We start from the raw sequence: 26,163 nt of genomic DNA, 5'->3' as shown, positions 1-26,163 counted from the left end.
CCATCGTTAGAATACCAAGTCCAGCGATGAGCTTGTGGGCGCTGAAACCATGAACCAGCCACCCTAAGTCCATGACTTCTGGCAAAGTCAAGGAACTTAGTGCTTTTCTGGTTCACAGTTCCAGACCCATGAGGACCAACACATGTCTCATAACCATCCCTATCAGTTCCAGTAGATGCATTGAAATCTCCCAAGACTTGAAGTGTATCTCGTCTGGGGCACTGATCAACCACAGACTAGAGTGTGGCAGAGAAAGCGTCCTTCACGGTGAGATCACTCGCCTCAGTCGGAGCATTTCCAGAGATCAGCGAAACGACACCCAAGGAGTGACAAAGTCTTCATCTCATAATACATTCATTGACCGGTGTTACCTCCATTATCATTGTTGTCAGCTTATTGGACACTGTTACAGCAACTACTTGGGTATGGCAACCATCAGAGCGACCAGAACAATAGTAGGTGTAACCACCCACCATGATCTCACAGCAATCCGGTCTCCGAACCTCAGAGAGAGAGCTGCAATACCGATATCCAAACGCTTGAGCTCAGATGATAAGAAAGAGGCAGGTGATCATCCTCTCTTGGGGATAGGACATTCCAGGCACCCACCCGAAGGGAACACCTCAGGTTAACCCAAGGACACTGCCGTCTCATGGACGACACCTCAGCACCACTGCGACACATTCTCCCGCAATCTGACCCAGTTTTCTACAAGGCACAATCGGTCTGCCAGAAACATTGTTCTTGTCAAACTCTTCAAATCCAGGCTCACTGTTCACCTCCACTCATTTGTTCCTCTTTTCTCTCTGTGGAACTACAGTAACTTCCCCAGTCCTTTCAATCCCATTCTTCCTTTTAGGACTTCAAGACAGCTGTTTACCATTACCCCTCCCCCACCCCCTACCAATCCATGCTCATCTCTTCTACTCCAAATAACTCCATTCTCAAGCATGCCTTTTTCAAGCTATTTCATGAGCCTTATTCAGGTATACAAAAAATACTCATCTTCAACTGGAGGGCTCTCAGGAGAGCACATACCTCCGACAAGCGGAACACTTTACATTTTGTATCCCATTGATAGGTCAGATCTGCATCCTGAACTGAACCAACATCTAATTGGCTTGTTCTTGTCATATACTTCCACCAAGTTGTCAAAATCCGTCCACAACTTTTTGAAATATCGTACTATATATCATTTTGGCCCAACCTCTCAATGGTGAAAAATCGCTTGGAAAAATTCTAGTATCCGGATCCGGATCTTCACCAAAATGGAAACAATTCGTCCCTGTCACCCACCTAACCTGTCCACCAATCTCGTCCGAATCCATCAATAACTTTATGAGATATCCTGCTCACGGACAAACAAACAAACCAACAAACTGACGGGTGAAAACATAACCTCCATCCACCTTCAGTGGCAGAGGTAATGAGTTCTTAAGATTATTGGAAGCAAAACAATGGCATCCCTCCTTTCAGTTTTGGCAAGGCTTGCTTGGGGAAAAATAACCTCCCACATCCATCACAAACATGTGTTTCATGGAAATTGGAGTTTTTTTTTTTCAATCAACTCGAATTGACTGTAAATTAAACTGTGAGAGAGCTCATAATCTGCTCAAATCCAGGTTTACACTTGGGTTGAGTGTTGAATGGGATCGAGACATTCAATACTATTTCAATGTCCTAAGCACTAGATGCCATCATACCCATATCATTGTCCTCTTTTGGAGATCCATAAAATATGAACCTGCATTATGTTCTTCTCCCTGTGTGTTACGTACCTGACAGCGGGTTCACAAGAACGCTGCTACGACAGTACCTCACGTACAACTCATAATGTTGGTGATAAATGGGAGAAGCCTCACCAACGTTGGATGATTGTTGATTGTACGTGCTTGGGAGAAGGTCAAGGCCGAATTTCATGCACTTCACGAAGTAAGTCGTTCATTTTACATCTTGTTCGCTAAAAAATAAGTTGGTTCTCACAAATTCAAAGTGCAGGACCTCATCACTCATCTACGGTAGTTCAGCATTGTTCATGGAAAAGGTTGAAGAATCCTCAAAAATAGACAATCTAAATGGTCACTTGCTGTTTATTTTGAATCATACTTCCCTAATGAGATACATATTTGTGAGCTATCTCAAGTATTTCCTTAGTTATTAATCATGTTTACATGCATCTTTGGCTCTTTGAAGATGATCGATGATTGGGGAGGTTGGAGTGGTGGATTAAAACAGTGTCTCAAACTTTAAAACAGCGCTGTAGTTCTTCAGAGACATGTAATAAGAAGCTCATAAGTAAAGCAATAATGTGTGAATGCATTATACCATATTATAATTTGGTAATTTTATGGATTACACTAATTATATCCATAATTGAGTCTGTGTCGTATGGAGTTTTATCCAGTCATCATGGGAGCTGAATATAAATTTTGAACCTCTACATGATTTCCTCATTTAGATCGTTGCAATGACAAGCTAATTCAGCGTTCATTCAAGATCGGTGACCGATGGTCTCGTGTGGACTCTCATGGCCACCTCTTAAACTGCCTCTGCATTGGAAACAACCAGGGTGAAATGACGTGTGAACGACAGTCGTCAGCCGTCATTGCTCATGGTCAGTTTACTTTTCAAAATACAAAAAGTATTTACATGCATGTATCTGCTTCTGTATTCACGCTTTGTGAAGCCATTGTAATATTACTTTTGGCCACAACTTGAGCTGAACTGGAGATCTTGTGTTTTTGTTTTTTTTCTTTGTTTGAAATCTCTCACCCTCACCCATGACGGATATGAAACTCAGGTGGGTCTAAGAAATTATCTTCATCTATTTTAACTTATCCTGAAGTTACCCTGTCTTTAAATACAAATTCTAATGAAATTCCCTTTCAAATTGAAGAAGTACAATGATCCACTGATATGCTTTATCGAAACAACTTGCCAGAATTTTGCAGCTTTGCGCATTGATACATTCTTATCACCTTTTATTTATATATATATATATATATATATATATATATATATATATATATATATATATATATATATATATATACATATATACATATATACATATATATACATATATATATATAAAAACATATTTACATGTAAATATAATGAATATTATTTATTTGGTTCTTTTATTTAGCAATGTTTTCAGATCATGAAGGTTCTGTTTATGTTCCACCAGATGTGAGTCTTTTAATCTGCTGTATAAACGAACTACAATAGGATAAGCAAAATATCCCGAGCAAAATAGATTTTGGAAAATATGGTTAATATATATATATATATATATATATATATATATATATATATATATAATGTATATATACACGTATATAATGTATATATACACGTATATAATGTATATATACACGTATATAATGTATATATACACGTATATAATGTATATATACACGTATATATATATATATATATATATATATATATATATATATATATATATATATATATATTTTAGGGTTGACCGTTTCTTCAAATTTTCTTTGAGCTTCAATATCTCTTCAAAAATGGTTTGAGAAAATGGTGAATAAATCATTCTATCAATCAGTAGAATGCGAAGAAAAGAGAAAATCAGGTTTTAAGAGCAATTCTTTGCTCAGTAGTTCCCAGTTAATAATGAAATAAAAGGAAATAAAGTCCAGGTATTTTTCAGTAGTGCTCCGAACAGTATTGCTGGAATTATGAAGGAGACGATTCGTGATTTTTTTTTTCTGGATTATTCATTTTGTCACTACTTTTGTTTAGTTTTATTGCATGGTAATATGGAATTTAAAGCATAGCATGTACAATAGTCATCGTGCTTGTTGGGCTAAGCTAAGTGCTGGTTGCATTGGAGAATAAAAAGATGAAGTTGAAACGTAAAATGTTGAAGAAAGAATAAAATGAGAAAGACTGACTGATTTGGAAAGGATTGTGGCATCTTTAACTAGAAGGGCACTCAGTAGAGCGCATTACTTCCGTCACGCAATGCCTGATTCATGAGAACATATCGGGCCCATTACATTTTTGAAATATCACGCAATCTATCATTTTTGACCAGATCTCTCAATGGTGAAGAAGCACTTTAAAAATTAAAAAAAATCGCATTCGGATCTGAATTCGAATATTTTCTAAAATTAAAGCAATTTGTTCTGGACGCATACCCAATGTGTCCACCAAGTTTAGTCCGAATCAGTCCACAACTTTTTGAGTTATCGTGATATATATATATATATATATATATATATATATATATATATATATATATATATATACATACATACATACATACATACATACATACATACATACATACATACATACATACATACATACATACATGTATATATATCAGTTTCGCCCTATCTCTCAGTGGTGAAGAATCACTTTAAAATTATGGAATGATCCGGATCTGGCTTTGGATCGTCACCAAAATTAAATCGATTCTTTCTTGTCACGCACTCATATCCACCAAGTTTTGTCTGAATCTGTCCACAGCTTTTTGGGATATAGTGCTATTTATCGTGTTTGGCCCTTTCTCTCAATGGTGAAAAATCACTTTTAAAATTCTATTAGCTGGATCCTGATCCAGATCTTCACCAAAATCCAAGCAATTCGTCCTTGTCACCCACCCAACCTGTCCACAAAATTTCATGAGAATTCATCCACAACTTTTTGAGATGTCCTGTGCACAATCAAAGGAACAGACGCAAAAACAGACAAACAGACAGACAGGGGTGAAAACATAACCTCTTTCCACCTTTAGTGGTGGAGGTAAACAATAACAGAAAGGGGGAGTTCAATTTGAACGTGGCGTAGAAGTGAGAAACAATAATACCATCATGGCACTCAGTGAAGCACTGAATAGTTTACGTTGTGTATCTTCCTGATAGGCCAGATCTGGGTCTGGACCTGAACCAAAATTAAATAGCATGTTCTTATCAACTACCCAACTGATCCACCAAGTTTTGACATATTGTGCTGCATGCTGTATGGTGTTTGGCCCTATCACTCAATTGTGAAGAATCACTTAAACAGTTCTCAGATCTGTGTCGTCACCAAAATCGATTCAATTCACCCTTGTCACACACGCAACCTGTCAAACAAAATTGTGTCCGAATCTGTGTGTATCTTTTTAAGATATCTTGCTCACAGACAAACAAACAAACAACAAGAGGATGTCATGCAGAGCACGATACTTGCAAAATCCATGAAACAAATTTGACCTCAAAAATAATTGGTGGTTGAATTAAATGACTAAATATGCAACTCCTCTTCAACATTCAAGTGAATCCGATGAAAATTGACAATTTTAGGAACTTGGCCTATGTTGACCAAAATGTCCATGCTGATCTCAAAAATATTTGGCCCGTTCGATTCAGTGACCTGAAATATATATCCTCTTCAAATTTCAAGTCAATCGGATGAAAATCGAGGATTTTAGAAATACCCCTTAGTTGTTGACCTTTGGCCCAGGTTTACCTTTTTTCAATGTTGACCTCAAAAATAATTAGCTGGTTGAATTTATTAACATGAAATATAAATCTTCTTCAAATTTCAAGTCAATCGGATGAAATTTGAGGATTTTGGAAATCTCAAATAAGTTGTTGACCTTTGGCCTATGTTGAGCTTTTGACCACAGAAATAAGACTTCTTCCTTATGACAAACTCTATCATGTGTGAAGTTTTGTGAAGATCGGTTTAAATTTGTGACTTATGGGCGACAGACAGACAGACAGACAGACAGGCAGACAGACACAGAATAACAAAATCGACTCACCAATATACTTGAAAAATCTTCGATTTTGCAAGTAACAAACAAGAAGATGTCATGCAGAGCACGATACTTGCAAAATCCAGAAAACAAATTTGACCCCAAAAATACGTGGTGGTTGAATTACATGACCAAATATGCAACTCCTCTTCAAATTTCTATTTGAATCGGATGAAAATTGACAATTTCAGAAATTTGGCTGATGTGGACCACCAAAATAATTGGCTAGTTGAATTCATTGACTAGAAATATAAATCCTCTTCAAATTTCAAGTCAATCGAAATGAGGATTTTAGAAATACCACCTAAGTTGTTGACCTTTGGCCGATGTTGACCTTTTGACTCTTTGACCTCAAAAACAACAGGATGCTTCCTTATGACAAACTCTATCATGTGGTGAGGTTTCATGAAGATCGGTTTAAAATTGTGACCTGTAGACAGACAGACAGACAGACAGACAGACAGACAGACAGAATAGCAAAATTGACTAACCAATATAGTTGAAAAATCTTCAATTTTACAAGGAACAAAATGGGGGCGAAAACATAACCTCCGAACACCTTCGGTAATATGAGACCACAAAACAGTCTAAAAGTATAGGAGGGTCAATTAACTTATCAGAGGTGTGCGTGCGTGCGTGCGGTCACGATATTCACCACAGCGTGACATTCTCTGCAGCATGGCAATCTCCGCAGTACGATGTTCTCTGCAGTGCAATATTCTCCACAGCGCGATGTTCTCCACAGCGCGATGTTCTCCACAGCGCGATGTTCTCCACAGCGCGATGTTCTCCACAGCGCGATGTTCTCCACAGTGCGATGTTCTCCACAGCGCGATGTTCTCCACAGCGCGATGTTCTCCACAGCGCGATGTTCTCCACAGCGCGATGTTCTCCACAGCGCGATGTTCTCCACAGCGCGATGTTCTCCACAGCGCGATGTTCTCCACAGCGCGATGTTCTCCACAGCGCGATGTTCTCCACAGCGCGATGTTCTCCACAGCGCGATGTTCTCCACAGCGCGATGTTCTCCACAGCACGACGTTCTCCACAGCGCGATGGTCTCCACAGCACGACGTTCTCCACAGCGCGATGGTCTCCACATCACGATGTTCTCCACAGCGCGATGTTCTCCACAGCGCGATGTTCTCCACAGCGCGATGTTCTCCACAGCGCGATGTTCTCCACAGCGCGATGTTCTCCACAGCGCGATGTTCTCCACATCACGATGTTCTCCACAGCGCGATGTTCTCCACAGCACGATGGTCTCCACATCACGATGTTCTCCACAGCGCGATGTTCTCCACAGCGCGATGTTCTCCACAGCGCGATGTTCTCCACAGCACGATGTTCTCCACATCACGATGGTCTCCACATCACGATGTTCTCCACAGCGCGATGTTCTCCACAGCGCGATGTTCTCCACAGCACGATGTTCTCCACATCACGATGGTCTCCACATCACGATGTTCTCCACAGTGCGATGTTCTCCACAGCGCGATGTTCTCCACAGCGCGATGTTCTCCACAGCGCGATGTTCTCCACAGCGCGATGTTCTCCACAGTGCGATGTTCTCCACAGCGCGATGTTCTCCACAGCGCGATGTTCTCCACAGCGCGATGTTCTCCACAGCACGACGTTCTCCACAGCGCGATGGTCTCCACAGCACGACGTTCTCCACAGCGCGATGGTCTCCACATCACGATGTTCTCCACAGCGCGATGTTCTCCACAGCGCGATGTTCTCCACAGCGCGATGTTCTCCACAGCGCGATGTTCTCCACAGCACGATGTTCTCCACAGCACGACGGTCTCCACATCACGATGTTCTCCACAGCGCGATGTTCTCCACAGCACGATGGTCTCCACATCACGATGTTCTCCACAGCGCGATGTTCTCCACAGCGCGATGTTCTCCACAGCGCGATGTTCTCCACAGCACGATGTTCTCCACATCACGATGGTCTCCACATCACGATGTTCTCCACAGCGCGATGTTATCCACAGCACGATGTTCTCCACATCACGATGTTCTCCACAGCACGATGTTCTCCACAGCACGATGTTCTCTACAGCACGATGTTCTCCACAGCGCGATGTTCTCCACAGCACGTTGTTCTCCACAGCGCGATGTTCTCCACAGCACGATGTTCTCCACATCACGATGTTCTCCACATCACGATGTTCTCCACAGCACGATGTTCTCCACAGCACTATGTTCTCCACAGCACGATGTTCTCCACAGCGCGATGTTCTCCACAGCGCGATGTTCTCCACAGCACGACGTTCTCCACAGCACGACGGTCTCCACATCACGATGTTCTCCACAGCGCGATGTTCTCCACAGCGCGATGTTCTCCACAGCGCGATGTTCTCCGCAGCGCGATGTTCTCCACAGCGCGATGTTCTCCACAGCGCGATGTTCTCCACAGCGCGATGTTCTCCACAGCGCGATGTTCTCCACAGCGCGATGTTCTCCACAGCGCGATGTTCTCCACAGCGCGATGTTCTCCACAGCGCGATGTTCTCCACATCACGATGTTCTCCACATCACGATGTTCTCCACAGCACGATGTTCTCTACAGCACGATGTTCTCCACAGCACGATGTTCTCCACAGCACGATGTTCTCCACAGCACGATGGTCTCCACATCACGATGGTCTCCACATCACGATGTTCTCCACAGCACGATGTTCTCCACAGCACGATGGTCTCCACATCACGATGGTCTCCACATCACGATGTTCTCCACAGCACGATGTTCTCCACAGCACGATGTTCTCCACAGCACGATGGTCTCCACATCACGATGGTCTCCACATCACGATGGTCTCCACATCACGATGTTCTCCACAGCACGATGTTCTCCACAGCACGATGGTCTCCACATCACGATGGTCTCCACATCACGATGTTCTCCACAGCACGATGTTCTCCACAGCACGATGTTCTCCACAGCACGATGTTCTCCACAGCACGACGTTCTCCACACCACAGCAGAATATTTTATCTGCTGGCAATTGCAGCCATTAGTGTACAATCTTTCCAAGGGGTGTTACATCAGGGACCTGTCTGTTGACGTTAGTCGGTGGATGTTAAAGATCCCTCGGTGTTTTTCATTGAAGAGTTGGTGAGTCGTTGCCGATACCCTCTCCACATTCCAAATCCATGCCGTAATATACAGGGGTACTGCGCCGATGCCACAGCTACGCCTCATTGATGATGCAACAAACGGGATGAACTTGTAATTGAATCTCATGGGAATACCCATTCACAAACGAATGCTTGTTAAACTCTCAGCATAAGGAAAGTCCATGGCAAGGTTGTAAATACCGCAGTACATCTTCTTGTCGCGGTTGTGAATACCGCAGTACCCCTCCTTGTCGTGGTTATGAATACAGCAGTACCCCTCCTTGTCGTGGTTGTGAATACCACAGTACCCCTCCTTGTCGTGGTTGTGAATACAGCAGTACCCCTCCTTGTCGTGGTTGTGAATACAGCAGTACCCCTCCTTGTCATGGTTGTGAATACAGCAGTACCCCTCCTTGTCGTGGTTGTGAATACAGCAGTACCCCTCTTTGTCGTGGTTGTGAATACAGCAGTACCCTACCTTGTCGTGGTTATGAATACAGCAGTACCCCTCCTTGTCGTGGTTGTGAATACAGCAGTACCCCTCTTTGTCGTGGTTATGAATACAGCAGTACCCCTCCTTGTCGTGGTTGTGAATACCACAGTACCCCTCCTTGTCGTGGTTGTGAATACAGCAGTACCCCTCCTTGTCGTGGTTGTGAATACCGCAGTACCCCTCCTTGTCGTGGTTGTGAATACAGCAGTACCCCTCCTTGTCGTGGTTGTGAATACAGCAGTACCCCTCTTTGTCGTGGTTGTGAATACAGCAGTACCCCTCCTTGTCATGGTTGTGAATACAGCAGTACCCCTCCTTGTCGTGGTTGTGAATACAGCAGTACCCCTCCTTGTCATGGTTGTGAATACAGCAGTACCCCTCCTTGTTGTGGTTGTGAATACAGCAGTACCCCTCCTTGTCGTGGTTGTGAATACCACAGTACCCCTCCTTGTCGTGGTTGTGAATACAGCAGTACCCCTCTTTGTCGTGGTTGTGAATACAGCAGTACCCTACCTTGTCGTGGTTATGAATACAGCAGTACCCCTCCTTGTCGTGGTTGTGAATTCCACAGTACCCCTCCTTGTCGTGGTTGTGAATACCGCAGTACCCCTCCTTGTCGTGGTTGTGAATACCGCAGTACCCCTCCTTGTCGTGGTTGTGAATACCGCAGTACCCCTCCTTGTCGTGGTTGTGAATACAGCAGTACCCCTCCTTGTCGTGGTTGTGAATACAGCAGTACCCCTCCTTGTCGTGGTTGTGAATACAGCAGTACCCCTCCTTGTCGTGGTTGTGAATACAGCAGTACCCCTCCTTGTCGTGGTTGTGAATACAGCAGTACCCCTCCTTGTCGTGGTTGTGAATACAGCAGTACCCCTCCTTGTCGTGGTTGTGAATACCGCAGTACCCCTCCTTGTCATGGTTGTGAATACAGCAGTACCCCTCCTTGTCGTGGTTGTGAATACAGCAGTACCCCTCCTTGTCATGGTTGTGAATACAGCAGTACCCCTCCGTGTCGGGTTGTGAATACAGCAGTACCCCTCCTTGTCATGGTTGTGAATACCACAGTACCCCTCCTTGTCGTGGTTGTGAATACAGCAGTACCCCTCTTTGTCGTGGTTGTGAATACAGCAGTACCCTACCTTGTCGTGGTTATGAATACAGCAGTACCCCTCCTTGTCGTGGTTGTGAATACCACAGTACCCCTCCTTGTCGTGGTTGTGAATACCGCAGTACCCCTCCCTGTCATGGTTGTGAATACCGCAGTACCCCTCCTTGTCGTGGTTGTGAATACAGCAGTACCCCTCCTTGTCGTGGTTGTGAATACAGCAGTACCCCTCCTTGTCGTGGTTGTGAATACCGCAGTACCCCTCCTTGTCGTGGTTGTAAATACCGCAGTACATCTTCTTGTCGCGGTTGTGAATACCGCAGTACCCCTCCTTGTCGTGGTTGTGAATACCACAGTACCCCTCCTTGTCGTGGTTGTGAATACCGCAGTACCCCTCCTTGTCGTGGTTGTAAATACCGCAGTACATCTTCTTGTCGCGGTTGTGAATACCGCAGTACCCCTCCTTGTCGTGGTTGTGAATACCGCAGTACCCCTCCTTGTCGTGGTTGTGAATACAGCAGTACCCCTCCTTGTCGTGGTTGTGAATACCACAGTACCCCTCCTTGTCGTGGTTGTGAATACCGCAGTACCCCTCCTTGTCGTGGTTGTGAATACCGCAGTACCCCTCCTTGTCATGGTTGTGAATACAGCAGTACCCCTCCTTGTCGTGGTTGTGAATACAGCAGTACCCCTCCTTGTCATGGTTGTGAATACAGCAGTACCCCTCCTTGTCGTGGTTGTGAATACCGCAGTACCCCTCCTTGTCGTGGTTGTGAATACCGCAGTACCCCTCCTTGTCATGGTTGTGAATACAGCAGTACCCCTCCTTGTCGTGGTTGTGAATACAGCAGTACCCCTCCTTGTCGTGGTTGTGAATACAGCAGTACCCCTCCTTGTCGTGGTTGTGAATACAGCAGTACCCCTCCTTGTCGTGGTTGTGAATACAGCAGTACCCCTCCTTGTCGTGGTTGTGAATACAGCAGTACCCCTCCTTGTCGTGGTTGTGAATACAGCAGTACCCCTCCTTGTCGTGGTTGTGAATGAAGCAGTACCCCTCCTTGTCATGGTTGTGAATACAGCAGTACCCCTCCTTGTCGTGGTTGTGAATACAGCAGTACCCCTCCTTGTTGTGGTTGTGAATACAGCAGTACCCCTCCTTGTTGTGGTTGTGAATACAGCAGTACCCCTCTTTGTCGTGGTTGTGAATACAGCAGTACCCCTCCTTGTCGTGGTTGTGAATACCACAGTACCCCTCCTTGTCGTGGTTGTGAATACAGCAGTACCCCTCCTTGTCGTGGTTGTGAATACCACAGTACCCCTCCTTGTCGTGGTTGTGAATGAAGCAGTACCCCTCTTTGTCGTGGTTGTGAATACAGCAGTACCCCTCCTTGTCGTGGTTGTGAATACCACAGTACCCCTCCTTGTCGTGGTTGTGAATACAGCAGTACCCCTCCTTGTCGTGGTTGTGAATACCACAGTACCCCTCCTTGTCATGGTTGTGATCAATGATAATGATGATGATTATAACTGATCCAAAAGTCTTCTTATTTTACCAATACAATTCATAATTTAATTTTATTTAATACTTTATAAGTTTGCATCAGTTATTTGCGAATTTGGAATCGGCGTCATTTCAAATATACACCCCTCTGTGGCTTCCCTCTCTGTCAGTTGGCCATCCGGTATGTTGTTGGGAAGTAATTGTAGTTTGTGTGGTGTTCATTTGGATGCACTGCATGAAACAAATTCCCTACGATACCAAATGACCAAACCGTTCCATAATACCTGAATCCTTTTATGCTTACGGGGTCACAGGTGAGCATAGAATTAAAGCCTGTCAACTGTTTCGGCCTGTAAACTGGATATGCCATCTGATCTTATTAACACAATTCACTTCGAACCTGCTTGACATGTGGGATATTGCCCTTACTTTGTTTGTCTGACTTTCATAGAATTAGAAATGCAATGTTTATTACATCAAGACAATTTCAAACTGCTTGTAATGATGTCTTAAACACCTGCCGTCCTGCCGTGTGTCTCTGTGTGAAGGAACTCGATTTCTGTATCCAGCTGTTGATTCACAGACGGAAGTGCAAACCAGCATTCAGACGTCTGTGTACGAGACGACGGTGCAGTGTGAATCTGAGAGTGGGATTGTCTTTGTCTCGGGTCAGAAGTGGATCAAGACACGGTCCGACTGGCGCTTCTTATGCTCTTGTCAAGCCAGTGGAGTCACGTGCCGTCCACTGGGTAAGATGCACAGATTCTTGAGATCAAGAGTTGTGAGTGGTGCCAATGTGAAAAATCTATGTAACCATTTCACACTGTTCCTTTTGAGTGGTAGTTCGTGTGAATTCCCCGTGGAGACGACACGTAGTGGACAGAAAGTGGAAACACAAATGTAAAGTCACTCAATCGGGCGTTGGGCCACCACGTGCGACCAGTATGGCCTGTATGCTCCGTGGCATAGAGTCCACCAAGCTGTTTTCAATAGCAAAGGCAGCGCTTGATCTTGCATAGTATCAGTCGTGGTTCTGTTTTTATAGCTGATGAAATGATTCCAAAATTAATGATGGGTTGATTATCTTTGGAGCAGATTTTTCATAGATAGCATTTTAGTTCCCTTCCCACGTCTCCTTGAGGACATTGAGAGTCAATCTCGGTGTGTGGTCATCCTCTATGTGGGTTTCTACTGACAATTCTGCATGCAATTTGGTAATTAACCAGAAACTCACTTTTTTTTTTTTTAATGAAAGCTTAAAATTCGAATCATTGACAATGCCGCGTCCTCTGCAATACCTGACTGGTTCCGTTACCACTCGGAATTAGGAGACAACAGCTGTTTTTTGGATGAACGGCGAAATCAAAAGATTCTGATTTCAAGTGAGACTCGTGTTCGATTTGACTGAGAATGACTCAAATTGTGCACACCGGGCTACCGACTTGAAAGGAAAAAGTGTGTTAACTCGGGTAAGGGAGATCAAGACAGTTTCAAGAGATACTTAACACAAACATTTAGTCAAGCAATAGAGCCAAGACACTTATCTCCGACTTTGAATGACCGAGCACCAAGCGATGATGAAACATTGACAGAGCCCAAATGCCTTTTCCAACAGCACATCACGAAAACGCAGATTACGTGTATCTACTTATCTAGCGAATGTGTTATTTACCAGAATTCAATGAGAGACTCAGTCTGCTGGCAGCATCACTGCTAAAGTACAGCTATGCTACCATTGCAATGCACCTTTAGGTTATAGGGCAGAAGTAAGAATTTTGGCCTGGCTTGCACTGGCCTACTGTCTTCAAAAGGTAATGTTATGCAGAGCATTAAGCACTGTGTGTGTGTGTGTGTGTGTGTGTGTGTGTGTGTGTGTGTGTGTGTGTGTGTGTGTGTGTGTGTGTGTGTGTGTGTGTGTGTGTGTGTGTGTGTGTGTGTGTGTGTGTAAGGGAACATACATGTAGACACATGACTTGACTTGAAAATTTCACTGAAAAAAATGTTGACTTGGACAACTCTTCTTTCCTCCTTGTTTTGGGTCAACAACGAACTTGTTGAACTGAAAATGTTTTCCATTTGTGTTAATATAGAAGAAGCCAAGACCAATGCTCACCCCCTATCCCATTTTAAAACATTTGCTGTTTTTTTTTTTGTTTGTTGTTGTTGTGCTTTGAACTGTCTCCGAGCCACATTTCAAGTCTGTATTTGATTATATGTAGATCAAGCCATCACAAAAATATTTCGAAATAACTCTCAATTACATTTCCTTTCTTTAATTTCCTTTTCAATGAAGATATAATTATATTGTGCCTTATGGTTCCTTTCTTCCAGTTGCTCAGACACATAATGGGAATTCAGATGGAGCCCCGTGCATGTTCCCTTTCATTTTTAAGGGCCAGACGTACAACACTTGTACGCTTGCAGGCCGAAGTGATGGCCAGTACTGGTGCAGCACGACTGCAGACTTTTCTGTGGATCAGAATTACTCCTTCTGTAAGGAAGATGAAGGTAAAACATGGCTACAACAGTAGAGGACTGCCATTATGATTTTGGCCAATAATGTTCTTGAATTTTAAAAAAATATTATATTGATAGTTTGTGTTTAAATTTCACGTCGGTTAGTCTTCACAAAAGAATGTCCGACTGGATGGTGTCGAAGTCGTGCACTAACCTTTGAGTTGTCCACAACACTGAGTTGGATTCCTGACTCAACAACAAACTCTGAGAGCGGTGTTTTGCTGGCAGGTTGTTGCATCAAAAAGTGTTGTTTCCCTCGAATGGATGTTAAGTTGGGTGTCCCATCTGCTCGCATTATCTGGAAGACATAAAAGATCCCATTATGTCTTTCACAAAGATTTGTGCATTATCACCAGCACCATGAATAAATTATTTCCTCCTTTAGTTTAATGTCAGTCCTGCAAAGCTGGTTTGTGAAGGACTTGGGCCAAAAACTTTCTCCTTTCTCGAGGCTGGACGCATTAGGAGGTTGGATTAATTGAGGATGTTGAATTAGTAGTAGTAGTAGTAGTAGTAGTAGTAGTAGTAGTAGTAGTAATTTTGTCATTACTTAAGACTATAAATGTCATTCTAAGGCCTGTAAAAAATTCAAAATCAAATGGAAGATAATTGTGTGTGCTGTAATTTTTAATAATGTGCTTGTTGTCTGGCAGCGGTAATGCCAACCACAGGTGGGAACTCTAATGGAGCCATCTGCCACTTTCCATACCTGTTAAATGGCGTTGAGCATTTCACATGCACAGATGAAACCAGCGAAGATGGCATGGCATGGTGTGGAACGACCTCCAACTTTGATGTTGACAAGAAGTATGGTTATTGCCCCCTTAATGGTAAGATTAGTTCAACACTTTATTCTCAATAATAAGACATTTTTATTGATGAGGAAGATCTTTTATACAACAAAGAAAATTATTGTACCCTCAAAGAAAATCCAAAATAATCCATAGCTCGAGATGAGAAGGGCACTCGGTAGAGCGCATTCCTCCGCCACATAATGCGTGATCCACGAGAACATATCGGGCCCAATATATTTTTGAAATATCGTGCAATATAATCGTCTTTGGCCCTATCTCTCAATGGTGAAGAATCACTCTAAAAATTAAATAATTCACATTTCCAGATCCGGATTCGGATCTTCACCAAAATCAGCTTGTCACAGTCACACACCCAACCTACCTGTCCACCAAATTTCATCGAAATCCATCCACAACTTTTTGAGGTATCATGCTATATATAGTCCTGCAGCGTAGTCTGATATTTCAGATCAATTGTTCAAATTTACATAAAAGCACCAAAATTGGTACACATGTAGAATAATGTATTCCGGACAATTCCAGATTTGGAGCTACCCGGGATTGTGCCTTTGTCAGCTTCGGCGACCATTTTCGAAAATGGCCGCCATTCTACTTTAGCGAAATTGGCTATATGCTCTTATTTTCTTATTGTATTGGTGGTAGATATAAGGAAAGTGTTAAATTCAGTAAATTGACCATGAAAAGGCATATTCAAATATTATGAGCCAGTATTTTTGGTAAAAAAGCCATTATTTGATTTGTAAATCGCTTCTCTCCTGAAACGTTTCACTCAAAAGTACCCATTATTGCCTGGAGAACAAGAGTCAAATTATATTCATCACATTCAATGGGTTTGGAATCAACAAAAATTGCATTATAGATTACATACTTTACTCTATTTTGAAAAGGGAACTGATAATCGTGATGACAAACTCAGAAAATGTAGTCAAATTATTGCACACTTCACTTTGAAGCGGCAACGGTTTACTGTCTACTACCATTCTTCCAGGACACATGGTACACGCATACATCAGTCTCGTACAATATGAGTTTCTGAGCTCAAGTGTACTGGCTCTGGATCAAGAAGTCAACACTTTTACAAGCAATGCGACTTTGCATTTGCACATTCTAAGCGAGGCCGATATTTCAGTCTGTGTCTACTGCGTCTGTCTACTGGCATTCTCCTTCACAAGCACACAGTCCAGTGCATTTCAGATTAGCCTTCTTGCATTTGCAGCGGTTTCTACAGCCTTTTTTTTCAGCCGCACGACACCAGCTCGAAGCAGCTTTTTGAAGCCTCAGGGAGTGTGGTCCAGAGCGGTTCGTAGGACCCATCCTCTGTTTGCCGCCAGCCCCAGCTTGTTGGTGATGAAAGCACGGGTTGAGGGACCAAGACCTGCCCCCAGACATAGCCACCCTGGAAGACTGATCTCTTCACATGCTGTTCCAAAGCATCGTAGGTAGGTGGGATGCGCTGGACGGAGTTCCTCTTGGCGAAGAGTTTCTTTCTGGCATCGTTGACGTCCGTATATGGACTGGTGCGGTCATAGAGGAGCACCACAAAGCTTTCAATGCAGTGCATTGTGTCATCCTGGATGTTGACTGGCGTTGTGGTCAGGGTCACAAAAGAATCTGTCAGTTCTGGAAACGAGTTCCATGTGGCCCAGGCAGATTTCTTCCCATGCCCCACGAATGCTGATACTGTGTCACATCCGGTCATGGCGTGGAAGACAGGGAGGGCACGTGCCTTCTGTGGACCGAGGGAGGCAGCTATTTCATGGGCAGGGATGTAGCGGTAGTTCTTGCCCGTCCCAAAGGCAATCCAGAGTTCATCCACGCATGGTAGTGCCTGGGCTACCATCACCGCCAAGACGACGACGTCGGTGTCTACGGTTCGAACTTGAATCCGACGGTGGTCATGTTCTGCAGCATGGGCCACATGTAGCATGATTCGAGTGTCCGCCTCTTCTTGACCGCATGGAGCCAGAGAGCTTTCATCTTCCTGCCTTGGAAGGCAGATGACTGCTTCACCATCAGTGACTACCAGCTCCTTTGCCTCGTCATGGAAGGACTGCACCAGCACATCGGACAGGAAGGTGAAGAGCTCCACCTTGTTTGCGTCGACACGTAGGAAACTCTGCCAGTTTCCTGGTATGACTGCGGTGCTCACCACGCGCCGTCGCACCCCTTTTCCTCGTTTCTCCCTTGTCGCCATCTTCAAGGAGCCATCTTTGTAGCTATCCCAAACGAGGTCGAGATGTGAAACACGACGCAGCTTCCCCTCGACGTATGGGATGAAGACTTGGTGGGCATATTCTTCAAATGTCTTGGTAGTGCCAGGCTTCAACATCTGCACGATGACGGCGCCGTCAAGGAAAACAGAAGTGACAGCAGGTGCATCAGACTGAGCTTCAGCAATGCCTTCAAGGCACACCAGCAAGTCGCTTTTGCTACCCAGGTGTAGCTTACCTGCATCAGATAACGCGGGAGGACATGCTTGATTTTCATGACGGAAGAACTCGTCCAGGTTCCCATCGCGGTTCTGGCAGCCTATGTGTGTGTTCGTCTTTCGGCTGCTCCTATTAGGGGTCGCTACAGCGGATCATCCATTATGATCCGCATACTGATTTGGCATAGGTTTTACGCCGGATGCCCTTCCTGGCGCAACCCTGGTCGCCTCTTATGACACAGGGATAAGGATTGGGTTTCGCCATGATTCCGGGCTGCCCTGAACACTCTCATAGCACAGCCCAGTGCAGAGCTCCCGTCCTCAAGCGATCCTCCAACCCAAGCCTCCGAGTAGCCGGATTACAGGCGCACGCCACTACACCCGGTTCTGGCAGCCTATGTGGAGCCTTGCAAATAAGGCCATATCATTCTTCACAGATGCTTCCTTTCCTTTGGGTGCTTTTGGTCTTCTGTCTGTTCCGAAGAGGGGGAGTTTGTTCCTCTTTATAGGTTCGCCAATAGTCTTGGTTCTGTCGATGAGGCAATCCTTTGAGTTTGCCCGAAACTGTTCTTGTCCAATCTGCTTGGCAGTGTGAACTGTTTCAATCACTGCAGGATCGGCAATCTCCTTGGTGTCTAGGACCAGCAATTCTGGACTATCCTCCTCGAAGGGATTCCCCAGCTCTTCAATGACAGCCACAAGTGATTGTACATCTTTGGCAAATGCTTCCTGTGCACGCGGTGTTTCTTCATGGTGACGTGTCTCCTCATTGGCATTTGGATGCATGTTCCCCTCCTCAAACTCCATGATCACTCTGGCCACCTCGGGACCGGTGACCATCCAGCGCTTCAGAGCACTGGGATTGTCCATCAGGCCAATGGCATATCCGTCACCCTTGACACAGGCATTGTTTTGTTCATGCGCTTGGTCAAGAGGAATTGCTGAGAATGCCCTCTTGTTCTTTTGCACTGTGGAGTGACCTGCCTTGAACTCATTGTAGATCATTGTAAACCTACAAAGAGAATAAGAATGACAGATATCCCATGTTGTTAAAGTAGAATGGAATTTTTGGAAAATGGGCGCCAAAGCTGACCAAGGCAAAATCTCGAGTGGCTCCATATCCAGAATTGTTCAGAATACATTAGTCAACATATGTACCAATTTTGGTGCTTTTATGAAAAGTCGAACAATTGGTTTGCTATGCTGCAGTACTAATACTAGCTTAGTCCAATATCTCAATGGTGAAAAATCACTGAAAAATTCTCGGATCCGGATCCAGATTTGGATCTTCACCAAAATGGAATCGCTTCTTCCTTATCACACACCCAACATGTCCACCAGGTTTCATTCAAATCCATCCACAACTTTTTGAGATGTCATACTACATACCATTTTTAAGCCTGGTGTTGGCTTAATGGTTAGGGTGGCAGGCTTTGGATCCAAGGGTCCTGAGTTCAAATCCTGCTCAGCTGTTGAATTACAAGCAGGTGGGGTTAACTCGGCCTGTCATCCTTCCGAGGTCGGCAAAATGAGTGCCAGCATGCTGGTATACTGTGTCGGAGTGACGACCCATCCAGGATTGTGCCCAATAGCCAAGGAGACTGCTTAGGCAGCACCAACGCTCTGCACAGAGTGTGGGCCCAATCTCCTAAATATGTACTGTTCCTCCTATACCATTTTTGGACCTATCTCTCAATGGTGAAGAATCACTTATGCCTTTCTCCAGCCGGCCATGCACTGAAAGCGAACATGCACGGGGCTCCATCTGAATTCCCACTGTGCCTGAGCTACTGGAAGAAAGGAAACACAAGTTAGAACTCCTCAAAAAAACTTTTTTGATCCGGATGTGGATTCGGATCTTCACCAAAATTGAATCAATTCTTCCTTGTCGTACACCCAACCTGCCCACCAAATTTCATCCGGATCCGTCCACAACTTTTTGAGATATCTTGCACACAAGCAGAGACACACACAAACAAACAGGAAGAAGATGTCGTGCAGAGCACGACACTTGCAAAATCCATAAAGCAAATTTGACCTCAAAAATAATTGCTGGTTGAATTCAAAGACCAAATCTGCAGCTCCTTTTCAAATATCAGTCAATCGGATGAAAATAGAAAAAATTGAAATTCTGCTGATATTGACCTCAAAAATAATTGGGAGTTGAATTGATTGAACTGATATGCAAATCCTCTTCAAATTTCAAGTTAATGGGATGAAAATTGATTTTAGAAATACCACCTTAGTTGTTGACCTTTTGGTCTGTTGACCTCAAAAATGATTTGTGGTTGAATTAAATGACCAAATATGTAACTCCTCTTCAAATTTCTTGTGAATCGGATGAAAACTGACAATTTTAGAAATTTGGCCTATGTTGGTCGTTTGGCCTATGTGGCCCTCAAAAATAATTGGCGAGTTGAATTCAGTGATGTGGAATATAAATCCTCCACAAATTTCAAGTCAATCGGATGAAAATTGAGGATTTTAGAAATACCACCTGAATTGTTGACCTTGGGCCTATGTTGACCTTTTGGTCGACGTTGACCTTAAAAAATAATTGGCTGGTTGAATTCAGTGACCTGAAATATAAATCCTCTTCAAACATTTAATCGCACCGTGTTGGAAGGAAGTTGTGGCAGTGAAGCTGCTACACCACTTAAAAAGTGGCCCCATGGGGGACTGGCGGTTACTTCCCCAACAGGTGGGGTGACCTTACTGGTGCAAATAAAGAATAACACACAAAAAAAAACTAAACAACAAACGATTATCGAATGAAACATGGTGGTTTAGAAAGGTTCTTCATTTTTGTCGGACGGATGGAAGGAAGGACATGAGGTATATTGAAGCAGTTTGCACCAATTAAAATCTATTTTCTTATTTCCAATTTGATTACTGCAGGTACAGTAGTGTAAGCTGCTTGAAATTTTACTTGCAAACATGAAATGTTTTCTGTGTATTTGATTTTTATCCCCCGCCGCGTGGCGGAAGGGGGATATTGTTGTCACCCGGGTCGTCCGTCCGTCTGGCTGGGCGTCAACATTTATAGCTGTGAGTGCGATAACTCATAAACTTCGCCATATGGATTTGAAATTTGGGTCACACGTGTACCACCTGAAAAGGAAGAACCCTATTGATTTTGGGCATGGCCGGATCCAAGATGGCCGACTGGGGCGGCCAACTTCAAAAAAATGTTTCAATGGCGGGGGATTCCCCATCTCTGATAGGTATATTTAAAATTATTCATCTCGGGGGAGCGATGAGGGTGTGGTGCCAAAGGAAGGGTCCACCCTGGGTGTCAAATACTGTAATGTCTAAGTACGCCCCTGATGAGACGGGAACGCAGGAATGAGACGAGAATGGTGAATTGGAATGAGCTACAAACACAGGAATAGGTCAGGTCAGGTATGGGAGCATGTGCCAGAACAACGCGTCACTGCGTCCACTTTCCGCCGGTACTCCAGGGGCCTCCGTCTGGCCATCCCCCAGGCAGATGCCAGGCCCATCCCCATCTCCTTGAGATGATGGTCAACCTGCTGCAACCATGAGGCACGTGGTCGACCCACTGGCCTCCTCCACTCATGAGACTCCCTCGCTGAGAGAATCTGGTGAGCAGGATCAGCGTCAGGAAAACGAGCCACATGTCCATACAGCCGCAACTGACGCTCACGAACCATGCAGGTAACAAATCTCATCCGAGTCTCTCTCAGCAACCGCTCGTTGGACACAAAATCCGACCAGCGATAGCCAAGGATTCTCCGAAGAGACCTGGTACCAAAGGAATTAAGTCTCCGTCTCAGATCCTTGGTCAGAGTCCAAGTCTCGCATCCATAGAGCAAGACTGGAAGTACCAAGGACCTGAAGACTCGGACTTTCGTCCTCCCGCACAGGTACCGGCAGCGCCACACCCCATGATCCAGTGAATCCATGACTCCCCAGGCCCGACCCAGACGTCTATTGACCTCTGACTCGCAGCCAGCAGAGACATGAATATCACTGCCAAGGTAAGTGAATCTCTCCATGACCTCAACATCCTCACCACAAACAGACACAGACAGGACAGCAGCATCCAAGATGTCACCGAAAGCCTGGATCTTAGTTTTGACCCAAGAAACCCGTAATCCCAGCGGCTCCGACTCCTCATTCAGCACCTCGAGGGCCCCCAAGAGGATTCTAAAGTCTCCGCAAAGATGACTGCATCATCTGCAAAATCAAGGTCCGAGATCTTGACATTCCCAAATGACGCACCGCAACTTGATCTCTCCGACATACTCCCTAAAATCCAGTCCATACAAGTGCTGAAAAGTGTGGGGGCAAGTACACATCCCTGATGAACTCCAGTAACAACTGGAAATAAGTCAGAGATGGTACCACCACACTTCACAGCACTCTCAGTACCAGAGTAGAGTTCAGACATCAGATCGATCAGTTTTGGTGGCACCCCACGAAGACCAAGAATCCTCCAGAGGACATCCCGATTCACTGAATCGAACGCTTTACAGAGATCAACATAGGCTGCAAGCAGCCCCTGCCGAAACTCTCGACTGCGTTCAGTGAGGACACGAAGTGCAAGGATACGGTCAATCGTTGACCTCTTTGGTGTAAAGCCTGGAATAAGGAATAAGCTACGAACAAAACAATGAGACACGAACACTTCGCTGCCTGGTCTTCGAGTTTAGTTTCCCAGCATCCAGCGCACTCCTTTTTGCCTGCCCCCCTCTCTTTGAGACATCGTTCGCCACAACCATTGGTCAGCAAACAGAGGGTGGGGCCATTTGCACACTTCAACCCCTCCCTGCGCTTGCCCTTCCACACGTCACGGGAAAATTGTCTTTAGAAGTGTCGATAGTGATAGATGATGGATGTAACAAAACAAATTTGCTGCCCCCCAAAAGTGCCACTTGGGGCGGCCGCCCCGTTCACCCCCCCCCCCCTCGCTGCGCCAGTGTACCTCAGCACATGTTTATGATACTTTATCTAGGATCAAGTGAGTCAATTGAATGGTATATACTCTGAAGATAACAAGATATTGACAAACAGAAATTCATCTGAAAGATATTTCTCGTGTGTGTGTGTGTGTGTGTGTGTGTGTGTGTGTGTGTGTGTGTGTGTGTGTGTGTGTGTGTGTGTGTGTGTGTGTGTGTGTGTGTGTGTGTGTGTGTCCATCCCCTCTCAGCAGGTTCCCAGACTTCTATCTCCAGATAGCAAAGGGAGGAGCAGTGAGAGATATGTCACAACCATGCAGTTGTCCATCTTGTGATCAGTATGGATAGCCCTTTCAACACAGCTAGAAAACTCTGAAGAGCCGGCCAAGCAGCCCTCAGCTCTAGAATGTTGATGAAAGCTTGAGATTCTTCGGGGGACCACTTGCTCGACGAAAGATTGCCTTGACAGTATCCCTCCTTGGGGGCATCTGTTGGCAGGACCACTGAAGTCAGTCGTGGCCTGAACGGCCTTCCCACCGAGAGGGTCTGTCGGCTGCCTCATCACCCAAAGAGCTGCTTGAGATATTGTGGGATGGGGACGGGTAGATTTGGAGGATCCCCTTTCAGGGAGTCATGACATAAAAATTAGGTCTGTATTGGCCGCATGTAGAGCCTGAAATCCAGTATCAGATCCACTAAACTGGCGAGGAGACCTCAGAACTCAAACCAGATCTTTGCTGGAGCCACCTCCAGAAAGGTTAGTTGAGATGATCTCAATTGGATCTTCTCTATCCGATAGACAGTGGACGCCCCAGCTGAGCTGGAATGTCTGGGCCCACCCCTAAGAAAGGGGAATTGGGAAGTTGGCAAACTAGACTTCTTCCAATTGATAAGGAGGCTGAGATTCAACCAATGCAATGGTCGTGTGCAATTGGTCTTGGAGGAGATGCTCTCACCCTGCCACTCAATGCCATTTTCAACAAATCAACGGCATTCTCAATCTGCGTGGTATGCCATCCTCTTCCATTGGAACCGCTGCAAGGTCTTGCATTACCTATAACAAACTAGCGCTGAGTTCCCTGAAGCTGGAGAATCAGCATGCATAGAGATTCGAGACATACCTGGTATGTCGTGAGGCACAAGCTGTTCACCCGACCCTTCAGGCCCAAACTGAGGAAAAGCTCCACCTTTCTTCCTCCACTTTTAATGATTTGGAGCAGAAAGAATAAGGACAGTTCTGACCCGCTGCAATATTCTCCGCCACATGTTCTAGTTCTGAGGAAGAACAGAAAATGGCAAAAAAGTTGTCATAATCTCCCAGCACGAAGCGAAAAGCATGTTTCATACCTGTGGTGCCGCGTTTGAGCGGATTCTGCATGTGAAGTGAGTCATTCATAACAAGCATAATGTCAGATTCCCCAAACATCTTGATTGAAGGTCCTGATGGCCCTTGACAGATCATGGGGCGAGAAAACTTCTGGTGTCTGTGGTGCCACTTGAGGAGGTAATGGCATAACAAGGCTGCTGCTGCTTCCCCTCCCTGTACCACCTGCTGTGCCTCTCTGTGATCTGCCTCAGCATAAAAAGAGGCAGATCCCTCTGAAGGGTATGAATAAGTAAAAATAGAATCAGCAAGATCTATGGCCTCGCTGTCCCTGCTCCCCAAAAGAGTGAACTCCACCTCAGCAGGTGCAGCTTCAAGAGCTGCCGGAGCCTTCCTCTTGTGCTTGCTGTTCGAAGCAGAAGGCTGCCGAGAGGGAAGTTGGGGAACCATACCCTCCTAAAGATGCTCACTGCAGCATTTGAGTAAACAACTGGAAGAGGAGGGTCTATCCCTTGAGAAGACACAATCATTCCCACTTGCATCTTCCTCTTCTTCAGGCTGGGGCCAGTCCACAACCCGGTGGCTACCTACTGGTCCAGAAGAGTCAGTCCCACGGTCCAAATTGATCCACCAGCTGTACACAGAGTGAGGTCCGGTCTCCTCAGAAGACTCGCCTGGTCTCCTCAGGATTAGTTATGTTTTTTCCCCTCCTTCTTCACATTTTTCTACCTTTTAATTTAAAGCAACCATCAAACCACGCACATCGGCCTCATTAGCATATTCCGTCAAAACCCTGTTCAAATTGTGCACCAGAACTCAACCGCAATACCACTTTCAACCATACAGCCACAATCATGCCATCACCAATGCTTTCAATCACGCTTTCAACACCACTTTCAACTATGCTGCTACCACAAGACTACAATTACCTCCACAACACTAAACCAACAACCATCACCTCACTTTGCTCACACACCATCCACTTCAGCCTCAACCATTGCTCTACCACTGCGGGACCATTCCAAACACCGCTCCAACCACCATCTCAACCACTCGCCTTTGAGTGACGACAGCAACCACCATCATGCCTGCTCGGGTTGAAGCTAGGCCCCCACTCGGAATTCCACGACCAGTCAAGCTTGCTGCCGTCCAGTGCAGGTTTGCACTGACATTTCTGTTGTTCTTCACTGTCAGTGGCGACCATCGCACTGCCCGGAGAACCATCCCCGACCCTCCAAGACGCATGCGCAATCAGTGGGGGAGTGATGCACGCTGCCCCCACGTTAGGTCGGGAGATCATCCCCGTGGCCCACGTCGAAGACTAATGAAGCCATTTTTGGTCTGACGAGTTCACGGAGTGGGTGACATCAGGATTCAGGCAAAGTCTGGGCCCATGAACACAGCACACTCAGACACGAGGGGCAAAGATTGGTTGCCATGCTGCACGGTTACGCCTGCTGGTGACGCTGGGCTCTGCCCTTCTCGGAGCGTATAAAATAGCTTTCCGGGATTCATGAGGTTCTTTTGGAAGGTTTTTCATGGCAGTTTCATGAAGGTTTTTTTGGGGGTTATTTCCGGCTTGGTTTTGAATTGACGTTCTGGTGGTGAATTCAAGTGGAGCGCCACAGGACGAGGTGGAACAATAACCCAGCAGCACAGTGACACCCCTCTATCCCAGTCCCCTCTCCCTTGCCTTTCCCCAGTAAATGAAAGCGTTGGGCTCGCAAGTTGTGTGAACGCAGAGGTCGCCAACACCTCAAACTTTCTCTTATCTTTCTCCCTAAACTATCCTTCCTCGGAATGACCCTGATGATACCTGTTTTGTTTGCATAAGTAGGATTGTTGGTAAGTATTAGTATGGGGTTAGCTCTGCACTGCCTTCTTTTGCTTACTGTGTTTCTTTTGCCACACCTCACCCATTTTGCATGTCTCTGCTGTATGAATCTCCCCTGTGTAAATAAACCCATTGTCTTGACTGCATCCCACACCATTCCCCCATGCTTTATTTTAATATATGTTTTTGTTATTGAAGTTCAACCAGCTCGTCACGTCTTTTCCTTCATTGGTCCACCAAAGTCCACACTTAGTGTTAGCCCGAGACGTTCTATCCCACTAATTGGCTCACGTGACAAGCCAGTGTTGCATCTATC

General features: G+C 45.2%; 1 protein-coding gene and 1 pseudogene across 5 annotated transcripts in view; one reads left to right on the top strand and one right to left on the bottom strand.

Moving 5' to 3' along the window:
• The window catches only part of LOC147031599 (uncharacterized), a 595,949-nt gene that overhangs the window by 247,181 nt on the left and 322,605 nt on the right, over nt 1-26,163 (top strand). For 4 of the 5 annotated variants that reach the window (XM_085865857.1, XM_085865848.1, XM_085865859.1 and 1 more), the window contains 4 exons: nt 2,459-2,614; nt 12,556-12,756; nt 14,339-14,515; nt 15,178-15,354. In XM_085865857.1, the coding sequence (XP_085721983.1) occupies nt 2,459-2,614; nt 12,556-12,756; nt 14,339-14,515; nt 15,178-15,354 (711 nt within the window). Of the gene's footprint in view, nt 1-1,785; nt 1,933-2,458; nt 2,615-12,555; nt 12,757-14,338; nt 14,516-15,177; nt 15,355-26,163 lie in introns of all 5 variants that reach the window. The other variant, XM_085865860.1, reaches the window with a different exon arrangement.
• Nucleotides 18,013-18,153, bottom strand: LOC147031600 (signal recognition particle RNA; annotated as a pseudogene).

This window comes from Eptatretus burgeri, chromosome 2 (assembly GCF_056783735.1).
Source record: "Eptatretus burgeri isolate ZD-2024b chromosome 2, Ebu_testis_v1, whole genome shotgun sequence".
In the NCBI taxonomy this organism is placed as follows: Eukaryota; Metazoa; Chordata; class Myxini; order Myxiniformes; family Myxinidae; genus Eptatretus; species Eptatretus burgeri.
Note: the sequence above shows the minus strand (reverse complement) of the source record. Positions and strands in the feature narration are given on the sequence as shown.